Source organism: Protobothrops mucrosquamatus, unplaced genomic scaffold (genome assembly GCF_001527695.2).
Source record: "Protobothrops mucrosquamatus isolate PMUCROS unplaced genomic scaffold, P.Mucros_1.0 scaffold791, whole genome shotgun sequence".
Taxonomy (NCBI): Eukaryota; Metazoa; Chordata; class Lepidosauria; order Squamata; family Viperidae; genus Protobothrops; species Protobothrops mucrosquamatus.
This window is the reverse complement of record NW_015387058.1, coordinates 402,131-414,033: the sequence shown is the minus strand read 5'-3', so window position 1 is coordinate 414,033 and position 11,903 is coordinate 402,131. Positions and strand designations below refer to the sequence as shown.

The window sequence follows — 11,903 nt, the reverse complement described above, 5'->3', positions numbered from 1 at the left end:
CACAGCTTCTGGAGGCAGGTTGTTCCACTGGTTAATTGTTCTAACTGTCAGGAAGTTTCTCCTTAGTTCTAGGTTGCTTCTCTCCTTGATTAGTTTCCATCCGTTGCTTCTTGTCCTGCCTTCAGGCGCTTTGGAAAATAGCTTGACTCCCTCTTCTTTGTGGCAGCCCCTGAGATATTGGAACACTGCTATCATGTCCTCCCTCGTCCTTCTCTTCATTAAACTAGACATACCCATGCACTATATTTTCATAATTCTTATTTAAGCTTAATTTCCCCTTAATATTTAAACCATTTTTATCAGTAATAATTTTCTTAATATTAATTATCTAAATATCCAAGCTTTCCATTTACATACACCATCCCAATATTTTCATATTTCATGTGTTATAAGGATACTATACTACTTATCTTATAACATCTACATATAATATCTTTTTTGATCGGCTTATATTTCACTTATATTTGTAATAGTTATTTTGTTAAGGAACTACGGTATATATCCTGTTTTCAAAAATTCTTGTTTAAGCTTAATTTCCCCTCAATATTTCGGTCATTCCAAGTTCTCTTCAAATTAATTACCTTTAAATTTCAAACTTTTCATTTACATATATCATCCCAATATTTTTAAATTTCATATATTGTAGAAGATACCATACTACTTATATCTCTTATCCCTCTTACTATAGAGCCCCTTTATATCTAATTTTTTTTGTTCTTTTAACCATATTCAAAAGGTGTTTGCTCATGTAATATTCCATCTGGTAAGGCGAGTCAAATCTTTTGAATCTAATTCTGGCTTTCTTTTTTGCCAAGTAGTTTTCCAAGTTAATATATTTCGTTTGCCAGGAAGTTCCTGTATTTTTGTGGGTATTATTGGGAGTGAGAAAGACAAATTGCGTAGGGTATGTGCTTTTTGTCTCCCAAACTCTAATGATTCTCCTGGCAGTTCTATAGTCCATTTTATTAAATTTTCTTTCTTGTCCTTGGGTTTGTTTTGATGTCCTGACAAATAAAGTATTTTTTCCATTTTTATTGTTATTGCAAAATCTTGTAGATTTTTTCCTGTTTGTGTTAAGTTGTAATTCTCTTTAAGTCATTTTCTTCAAGTTTATCTTCTATTATCTGATTTTTTGTTCATTCTTTATCATCATTTTCTGAGAGTTTTTTTATTGTAAGTTTAGATTGGAGATATGCTCATTTATGTCGTTTCCTGTCATTTTTTTGATAAGTATACAATATCCATATTATCTCCCCCTTCAAATACTCTTTCATCAGTGCCATAGTCTCTATGATTAGCCTTGTCAAACCAGCCAATCTCAGAATCCAATGTGTTTCCAATTGTCAAGGTATCAGTGAAACCAGTATTTTATCACAGTTCTTCTATTTAGGGGTCAGTTATCAACCACTCAGAACTGCAATCCAGTATACTTAGCCACCTTGAGTCCTTCCTGTAAATTCCCCGAGAGATTAGCCAAGCGTCAAAGTTTTTCTTTTTCTGTAAACAATTCTTGGGCTTAAGCAGCAGTCAGAGTCTTTCTTTTTCTGCAAACACTTTTTAATCTTATGGTTGGCTCACTATGTTTTCTTTCTTTGTTCCCAGCTGTCTTCTTGAGAGTTATTAAAGTTCAAGGGAACAAATTATTCTTTGTTTCTGGGCATCTTGCCAATTTCTGAATCAGTCTTGTTGATGTTCTATACTCTAATTCTCCACTAGATGTCAGTAGTTGTTTGTTTTCTAGCCTTTTCAAACAAAAAGTTCTTTTATATATATATAATTTCATCAGAACCCTTTAAGGTGTAAAATCTTAAAACTTTTCTTAGTTTCTAGATTTATCCAGACTGTAGTATTATAGATTTCATTTCAATATATTTCTTTCCACTTTAAAAGTTAATTCGCCGCTTCTGTCTATGGAGGAATAGGGGTGTGGTCCCCTCCCTTCACTTTCAGAGGATTTCTTACTTTGGGGATCTTTCCCAAGGAATCAGTTACAAAATAAAAGAGAGAAGATGGATACTCTCACCAATGCCAAGCACACTGTTCACCGTTGTTCTAGTTCATGCTCTTGGACTTCGGCTGCAAGTAGCTTGGGCTAGACACTGGTGTGAAGCTAGCCTTTCTTCTGTCGGGTTAGAGGGCTTCCCCCGGATCAAATGGATCGATCGGTATCATTCCGTGTTCATCGGAGCACCCCTCTTTCTTCATCACCTATCTGGGGCAACTTTTGACCCATTTAGAGTCACCTGGCAGGGTGAAACTAGCTGTGGGGTGCAGAGCTCCTCAATCCCGCAGCCGGGCACTATGGTGCAAAACCAGAAGTCCTGTGTTGGGTTGTTGTTTTTTTAGCAGCGCAGCACACTGCTGACTCATACTTAAGTGGTGATTCACCAGACACCTAGATCTCTCTCACAGGCACTACTGATGATGAGGATACTGCCTGGATTGCATCTGTGGATCTGGTTTTTCCTACCTAAGTGCAAGATCTTACTGAATTGCATCTTGTTGGAAGGGTCCAAAGCTCAAGCCTATCAAGATCCTTCTGAATCTTGAATCTATCTTCTGAAGTGTTAGCAATCATCTAAGTAGTGTGGTGACTCAGTGGCTTAATGATGCTGTAGATGGTCTTTGCTCCAGCAATTCGAGCCCTAGCACTGCGTGGCGGGATGAGCTCCCGTCACTTGCCTCAGCTTTGTCCACCTAGCAGTTCAAAAGCATGTTCCATGTAAGTAGATAAATAGGTACCACTTCAATGGGGAGACAAGCTGATGCTTCATGAAGGCAGATAGATTCTTGCAAACTCTGAATCTTCTTGGTTGTGATGCCCATTTGTGAGGCAGCTCTAGGGGAGGGAGGGGATAGATGACACTGCAGGAAGAGCTGCTCATCTTTCTTTCTACTGCGAAGCTAGCTTGCCCTCCTGTGGTATACCTTGGGAAGCATGTGAGCATGTACCACGACAGAGCTAGTAAATTGGCAGGCAAATTTACTACTCTGAGTAGCCAAATACTATTCTGCATTAGTATTTTAGTCTCCTGGCTAATATAACAGTACTATTCACTCATCATCATTCAAATAGTCAGCAAATTTTACTCTCCCTCATCCCTTAGTCTGATCATGAAACATCTGCTGGAAGAGAAGCAAACTCAGAAAACATTAAACATCCCTTTTATTGCATCACTATATGATTTGTCTTTGCTATATTGTGCAGTTTTTCTGGAACAAAAATGATGTGCATTTTTTTCAGCTCCTAAAAATAATGTTTCATTAATGCCAAACTTAGAAATGGCCACTTGATCCTACTATCATTCCAACTGTAAACCAGCAAAATGATCAAAGCTGGTGAGCTGGTATGCCTCAAGACATCAAGTAATAGAATCATAAAATTCAGCTGTAAGATATTCTAAGTATATTAGGCCAATACTTTAAGGTCTTCCCCCACTTAATCAGGACATGACATGACTTGATATCATTTATTTAGTCTCCAGACCAGTTGAAATTTTTAAGTCATCCTTAGTTGGAGCCAGTGTTAAATAGTATACAGTAACACTGATGGTGTTACTTAGTTTGGGTGATGAAATGTCTGCAAGAAAACAACCAGGCTCAGAGAGCACCATAGATATTTTCACAGTTTGTCATGGATGGGCCTCCAGCCCATATGTAGGAGCGGCTGGATTTTTTAAATTTGCCCAAGAAGGATCCAATTGGATCCAAATGGATTTCAAGAGATCTCCAAAGAGCTTGTGTCTGGTCCCACTGACAATTCTGTCTTTGTCTTGGGTGGGATATGGAATAGGGAACATACTAAGGCAATTGGCACAACTGCACCTAAATGCTCTTTCCAATATACTTCAAAAATAGAGCTTTTGTGTTTGTGCATGTATGTATACATATACATATGTACATACACATGGAAGAACAGGAGCTGAAGTGGCATACAGAGTGCAGTGGAAATTGACTCAACATAAATCTGAGCCACTACAATATCAGTGTGCATTATGTTGAGGCAAAACATGCAAGATTGTTTTGCACAAATTGCCTCTGCAGGCTCATGGGCTGATGAATTATTTCAGGTGTGAGAGAGCTGATTTTACCTCTACCATCTCCTCCTTTAATTAGATCACAGAACCTTCAGCTATTTGCTTTTAATGAGAGGTTTTTTTTCTGGATAGTATCTCTTGTAGCCTGGCCAGTCTGGTAGCAAATTTAATTATGGAAATATCTGCTAATTCCTTTTGGACAGAAACAAAATGAGAGTATACCAGAAAAACTAAACACCCTATTGGACATAGTACACTCCAGTACTAGTTTTCTTTGTCTTGGCTCAACATTTAACCAAAAAGTTAAGACACATCTCCCCCTCCCCCCCCAATACTGCTCTACTTTATGGGTGTACTACAGGTAATCCTTAAATTATGACAATTCAGACCAGGATTGCCATCATAAATCACTATGGCTGTAAAGTGAAACATCACATGACTGCACTGATTTATGACAGCAATCCTGGCACACCCCATTGTAGTTGTTTACCAAGAATCATGGGTCATCAGGCAAGAACTCACCACATTCTGGGTTTGATCTTTTCCAGCACAGAGCCTCAGGTAAAGGACTGCCTCCAACTCCCCCCAACTGCCTATCTCCCCCCATCTCTATTCTGCACCATGCCTTGCTGGATGGCAAGCAGCCCCCAGGGCCACATGGATCTGAGACCACTTGCCATACTCAGGGCATTCTAGCCCACCCCAGCAAGTGCCAGCAAGCATTCATTCACCCAGCTGCTTTGACTCCCAGTTCCCCACACTGACCTTTCAGCTTTTGTCCTCAGCCACTGCTTTACTCCTTTTTGGACTCAGCTTCTCTGGTGAACATTTCCTACCTGTGGCTCCCTCAGCCTTCAGAAAGCCGCTTTGCCTTTGTAAAGCTGTGCTATCTTTCCAAAGGCTTTCTGAAGACAGCACAACTGTTTGAACAGCCATAATAGGCCACAAGTCTATTTTTTCAGCACTGTCAAAACTTTGAATGGATGCTGAACAAATGGTCGTAAGTCAAAGATTCCTTATTTTGGCAACATAGGGTTTTTTGTTTTTTTGGGGGGCAACAATGGTTTTTGCGTGCCTTTTTACAGGATGGTATTTTTTTCTAACTTCCTGGAATAGTCTATGGTGGGATTTCATGATGGCATCCTATCTAAATACTAAACAGATCTGTTTGCTAGATGTTGCCACCTGCTGTGGCAGAAATTCCTCAGTTATAACATTACAAATACTTCTAGATCAGGCTTAGACATGAATACTGTAACCCACTCTTTATAATCTTGTCTATGCCTCTAATTCAGAAACTTCCAGTTTGTATGCAACTTTCAGCTCTACATGGTTGAACAGATCAGGAAACTGACTCCACGGGAAGATTAAATGTTACACTTTATGGAGATAGGCTGTAGTAACAAAATCTTGCAAGTCTGCCTATATTTTTCCTCCCTTCCTCCTTATATTCCAGTAAATGAGGAAAGAATAAGTGTTAGGTTTTTTTTTAAATAATCTTCTCAACCTTCCACGTTTATTGCCCTTTGTTGCAACCAATAGTTGCATACTTGCATAGTTGAATAGTTCTTAGAATGGCATCTTTTGTTTAACTTTGGTTTTATGCTGTATTGTAAATCACAGTTTGGTGTAGTGGTTAAGAAGTTAGGCTAGAAACTGGGAGACTGTGACTTCTAGTCCCACTTTAGGCACAAAGCCAGCTGAGTAATCTTGAGCCAGTCACTTTCTCTCAGTGAGGAAGGAGGCAATGGCAAACCAATTCTGGAAGAAAAAACGTTGCCAAGAAAATTGGTCAAGACAGTCTTGAAGAATCAGACATGATTGAATGGAAGAAAAAAAATATCAGAGGGATATTTTACTAATTAGTAGCATGCATAATGAAATATTCAACTAAAATACCGGTAGTACCATTGCTAGATTGGCACACAATTACCCTAACAATCACAAGAGAACAGGAAATAGGTGCAAAGAGTGACTTTTCCTTTTCATCTCTGCCATTCCTGCTCTTCCAGAGTTATTTGGAAGTATTCCTGAATTAATGCCCCTTATATGGTAGTATTGGCTTATTATGAACTTTGAAGTTATATTATTCTGTTCATGCTAACTGGGAATTCTTGGCCCTGCAGTCTCAGTACAATTAGAAGGTGCCAGTTAGGGAAGATTAGTTTGCTTTGGAACACTTCATTTATTTGTTTGTTTTTAATTAATCTCCCACATTTATTATTTTAATAAATAATTCAAGTTGGTGAATAGACTCAATACTCTTTCCTCCTCCTATTTTTTGCACAACTACCCTGTCAGGTGGATTGGGCTAAGAGAGAGTGATTTAGTCATGAGAGAAACTCTCATGCCTAAGGTGGGACTGGAACTCAGACGTTTCTAGACTGGTGCCTTAACCACTAGACCAAATTGGTCTACTTTCCTGAACACTGAAATATATACACAAACAATGGTGGTTTGCCTTGCTCTGTTTTCTGCCTTCCCCTTAGGGCCAAGAATTCCCAGCTAGCATGACTAAAGTAATACAACTTCAAGGTTCATAATAAGCCAATATTACTGTATAAGGAGTATTGATTTACATTAATATTAATTTTCCTTTATTTCTATAATAATTTCTATTTCTTTTATTTCTCTTTTTCCCTTACCTGGACTATGACTCTCGCCCTACTCCAATTTGCCTCTGATCACAGTGATGCCCACAGATCTTGGACTTCCCCTAGCAGCACCATTAAATTTTAGTGGTACAATTCTGAAAAGTCATGGTGTAGTTCTCTGACATTTTGAGATGGGAAATTCATTAAAAGTACAATGCAAGCCATAGATGAGGTTTAATTTAAGGAAGAAAATCAAAGACAGAGGAAACCCAAATGGGGCACAGGTCCAAATATGTGAGCCTACTCCCAAACTATACAATCCATTGTGACTTCTGCCCTCCCCAAAATTGTAAGCCTTGCTCCCATTCCTCTAAGGATGTCCATTCCCTGCACCAGCTCTTCTAACTCCACAGTTGTATAGAAACAGAAAACTGCTATTCATTCCGTGGTGGAGAAAGAGAGGATTCCACTCAATTGGGAGTGAAGTCCCTAAGAACAGCCCCTCCCCGCAAATCTTATCTGCAAAGTCTCCTGCTGAGTTGTTTGTTGATTGAAATTCTGCTGAAATACTAGGGTGCAATTTGTCCCATCATAGAATAATGTGCAGACCTTTGCTGGGGTTTATCATTCCTAATTCAAAAAATGCAATGAGCAATGGTAACTGACCTTCAGTGTTGCTGGAAGTGAACATCTTTGCTCATCCAAACGACTTCTCTAGACAGACAGATAAGGAGACAAGGAAGGCCGGAAGAGAGGGAGGGAGGAAGAAGGAAAGAAGAAATCAATCAATCTCTGGTTTATTTTTTCCTCTCCCTCAGAGGGGGAAGGTTGTTGAAAGTCCATTTGGCCTTCGAATAACATGGTGAGGGCAATACTCCAAAAATTCTGGGGCAAGGATAATAATTCATCAGAGTAGTAATTCAATGAAACTAAATATTCTCCTAATTCACCTTCCCCATCCACTTTCTTCTGAGAGCATCAAATGGAAAGATAAATTTCATTTATCAAATTACCAAAAGCTTACTCTAGGTAGCACATCTACATGTGTTAGAGTGAGACTTTATGTGATATCTACCACACAATTTGCCCTGGAAAGCAAGTTGGGTTTTTTTATAATTCATTCCACAAATTTGAATTGAGCTTATCAGTGACGTAGAGTGATTTTAATTTAAATTCCAGTACATAAGAAACACAGATGTGCAAGAGAGGAGCCCAAAAAAACATTTCATCCAACATATTTCCCTCATGTAGGTATCCCTGCATATTTGGCCTCCTGCAGCCAGACAATTACCAGGCCAAAATGAAAACAGGGAGAGCACAGCTCTTGGAGTTACAGGCTTCCAGAAGTACAGCAGAAAGAAAGCATCCATTTCTAAGAAACAATCACAGCAGAGAGGTAAAAACATTTTCGTAAATTACAAGGAGAATCTCACAGGAGCCAGATGAACCAACAGAAACATCACGCAGGAAGAGGAAGGGTGAAATAGAAGGGCAACAAAGTAAGAAGCCAGATGTGTGGAGTGGATTAACAGCTTACACAACTATAGACAGGGTAGAGACCTTTGAAGTAATTATTGCATTTGGGTTATGGTAAAGTTCAAGTGCCAAAACAATTCCATAACAGAAGCAGCTTATTATCAGAAGTTCAAAATTTGATCATGAAACTAGAAAAACATACCTGCATTTTTTCAATCATTTCAAATAAGTCGACTACCTGTATGGAATCACATAAAATAAGAAATCAATTTGCAGACCCCCAACTTTAGATCATAATTACTGTTTCATTAGATTGTGTCTTCAGTATTGCAGAGTTTATGAAAACACAAAATACAGAGTGCTTCCTGATAGCTGCTGTCTCAGAAGAGAAAAAAGCATATTGTGTAAGCCAGGGGTAGTCAACCTTGGCTCTTTTATGACTCGTGGACTTCAATTCCCAGAATTCCTGAGCCAGCTTAGCTGGCTCAGGAATTCTGGGAGTTGAAGTCCACGAGTCATAAAAGAGCCAAGGTTGACTACCCCTGGTATAAGCTCTAATTATCTGGAAACCAGGCCATTTTGGAAAAGTGTCATGTCTTACACTTTTTAGTGAGCTGCTCATCACTACTTATTCCTTACTCAGATACTTCTTTTTATCTAAAAAGAACCAAATATTTTGCCATTTAAAGGACAACCTTTAAATTTTAAACCTTAAAAAACCATAATTGGAAGAGACCCTGGAAAGTCCAAGTATCTACTAAAAGCAGGACAGCACTATAGCACTCCCAACATATTGTATCAATCTATCAATCATATCTCTCTCACTTTCACTCACTCACTCATCTAATTTAGATACCACCCGTCTCACTCTCAGAGTGACTCCAGGTGGTGTGCATAAGGCTGCCCAGGTCTGCTTAAACACTTTAAGGGGCATAATCTATCCTATTTAAGGCAGTCTGTTACCATTAAAAGTTCTTCTAAATTTTAGCCAAAAATTTACCTCTGGCTGATTCCATATCTTTCTCATCAAGACAAAAGAAACTAATCTACTGCATATTCAACATGAAAATCTTTCAAACTGTCAAATACAACTGATATATTTCTCATCAATATATTCCTGGCTTCCATCTCTTAAATGACTGGTCCCAAATTGAAGACTACCTGTACACATAGTACTTTCATGAGAGAAGACTGAATAGAACCTTCTCCTTTGTTCTTGATGATAGTTTTTCACAGACAAAACACAGGAAATAATATTGACTTAGCAACATATATATATATATATAGGGCATTGTGACTGCAAGAAAGGAAAGAAGAAGAACTGTAAGCAGTAAGGTCAGAAAAAAATGCAGAAAAGAATTATATTATTGACAGCATCAAATTGAGATACAAAAGGTAGGTTTGTTACATAAACACCTAAACATGACCTAAAGAGATGAGAGCTTATGTGGAAAAACAGCATGCTCCAAACTTTCCCAAATCCCTAGATATATCCGTTCCATTTTCAATCTTTGATACTTGGGTGCCAAGAACTAATGTTCTAAGTTTATCCAGTTGAAAGAGCTTATCCAGCTGTGCTAACCCAGTTCCTGTCCCTGAGGAGGTGGATGCTAATTGCATTCAGTTTAGAAGATCCTCAGTCAGCCAGAAAACTGTCTGGGTGACCTTAGATTGGCTTCTCTCTCAAGCTAAGTTATATCCCTAAGGGTAACGAGGATTATTTGAAGCTCCTAAAACAAAGACAACACATAAGCACATCTGTACTATTAGTGGCAGGCAGAAAGCAAGTGCACTCCTTACCTTATTCTGAACACCTAGATTAAGGGCAGCCTGAGAGTCCTGGATAGGTGAATCTAAGATGTCACTGATGCAGTGTTCTGCTTCATCAGATCTCCTGTATGAAAAGGAGGACATGCCAGTTAGCATAATTAAAAACAAATAACAGCTGCAGAACTGTCACCTTTCCCAGATGCTGACACCCTTTTTCATAAGCCTAGGAACTGGCCTGATTGCAGTTCAGATAAGGCCTAGACTGTATTTTTATAAAATCCATTTGGAGAAATATACATAATTCTTTTTAAGGAAAGATTATAGCTGTTAATGGGCAGGAAGAGAAGGTTTTAAATGATATCTAGGCAAAGCATAGCACTAAAAGAAAGAAACCCTAGGTAAATTCCCCTAGTCATCACAGGCATACATTTATTAATACGCCTCACACAAGCATACAACACTGAATATGGTTTCAGAGACAGAAGCCATCTCGCAATTAAACCTCAGTCAGTGAGTAGTCAAATAGAAACATGTTTAAAAACCAAGAACAGAGCTTGTACAGCTATACATGCAATCACAAATCATCCTTGCCAATCCATTGTTGCATCCCCGCTTGCATTCTGGTTTATTTATTATTTATTAGATACAAATCACCTTTCATTCAGGAGTTTAAGCAGTGTATATATGCTACCTCTTCCCATTTCCTCTACACAGCAGCAACCCAGTGAAATCAGTTAGGCTGAGAGAGAATGACTGGCCCCCAAGCCACCCAGGAAGCTTCTATGGCTGAGGATGGACTTGGACTTAAGCCTCCCTAATGCCAGTGCACCCCTTAAGCACTATCTCTCCCTCCCATTCTTGGAGTGAGGTAAAGGTGTCCCTGCAGGTTTAACCACCACTTGTGACTGACTTTAGGGGGCCATGCTCATCTCTATTTCTTAAGCCAAAAAGCCAGCGATGTCTGGAGATGTTTCCACAGTCTTGTGGCCAACAAGACATCACCCCTGACTGAGACCTTTTATATATTATCCTGTCTGCCACTTCAGTCTTCTATCACAGCTGCCTTTTCCCTTTCGTGCAAAGCAACTGTTTGGGAGACTTTAACAGTGCCACTGAATGAGAAATTGTTGAACTCACATATATCAAAAAGTTTCAGCCAATCTCAGAAGATCTCAACAAGCACGAGGGGTTTTAACATGCTACAATAATTAACTGATAAAATAATCTGTTGCACACATAACCTGTGTCTTCCCCCCCACCTCATCCCCATTTAAATCCTACATCAGTCTAGCTACTCTATGCATTTGATGAAGTGCCTGGCAACTCGTGAATGCTGATGCCTTTTAATAAAATGTGTCAAAAAAGGTGCTGCCAGACTCCTGATTTTTCACATTCCATTTCAGATGCTCAGGACTCTCCACTTGCTGCAGTGACAAATTACTTCTCCACCTCTTCTCCACACAAGTATTTGCATGGATGGGATGTTCAAGAAAGTATAATTAGAAAGAGAAATCCTGAAGAATCATATTGGGAACATTCATAAATAACAAAGGAGAATGCTATGAATAAAAAATAGCATCCTCCTGGAATGATTCCCCCAAAGTTGCGTGACGTGGCAGTCCTGCAAATAACAGTTTGACCTGATTTAACTTTTTATCACAAAAAATCCTCCTCTGATATAGAAAGGCTTCCTATTCGGTATGCGTAAAATATGTGTTTCTATGCGTACAAAACCACAATGTAACAGTATAGAAGTTCTTACAATACATGACAAAACACCTGACAGTAAAACAAAAGACCATCTACTCCAACGTTCTGTATCCCAGCAGCTGACACGTACATCCACAAAGTTCAGAATTAGGACATAATAGCAATAGCCTTTGATTTATGTGTTAATTTATCTTGCGGTCCTTAGCAACAGCTCCCTATGTTTGGTCTCCAACAGCTGGTATTTTAAGATAGGCTGTGTTTGATTCTAGAGTAATTTACTAGCTTAGTAGCCAATGAAAGTCCTGTCCTCCATGAA

The 11,903-nt window shown here is 38.9% G+C and overlaps 1 protein-coding gene across 1 annotated transcript in view; it reads right to left on the bottom strand.

Moving 5' to 3' along the window:
* LOC107289970 (rap1 GTPase-activating protein 1-like) overlaps positions 1 to 9,988 on the bottom strand; it is a 48,619-nt gene extending 38,631 nt beyond the window's left edge. The window contains exons 1-3 of the mRNA XM_029284653.1: positions 9,908 to 9,988; positions 8,310 to 8,345; positions 7,298 to 7,345 (exon numbers count right to left, since the gene is read on the bottom strand). Of these exons, the coding sequence (XP_029140486.1) occupies positions 7,298 to 7,345; positions 8,310 to 8,327 (66 nt within the window). The 5' untranslated portion in view covers positions 8,328 to 8,345; positions 9,908 to 9,988. The remainder of the gene's footprint in view (positions 1 to 7,297; positions 7,346 to 8,309; positions 8,346 to 9,907) is intronic.
* Between the last annotated feature and the right edge of the window lie 1,915 nt (positions 9,989 to 11,903).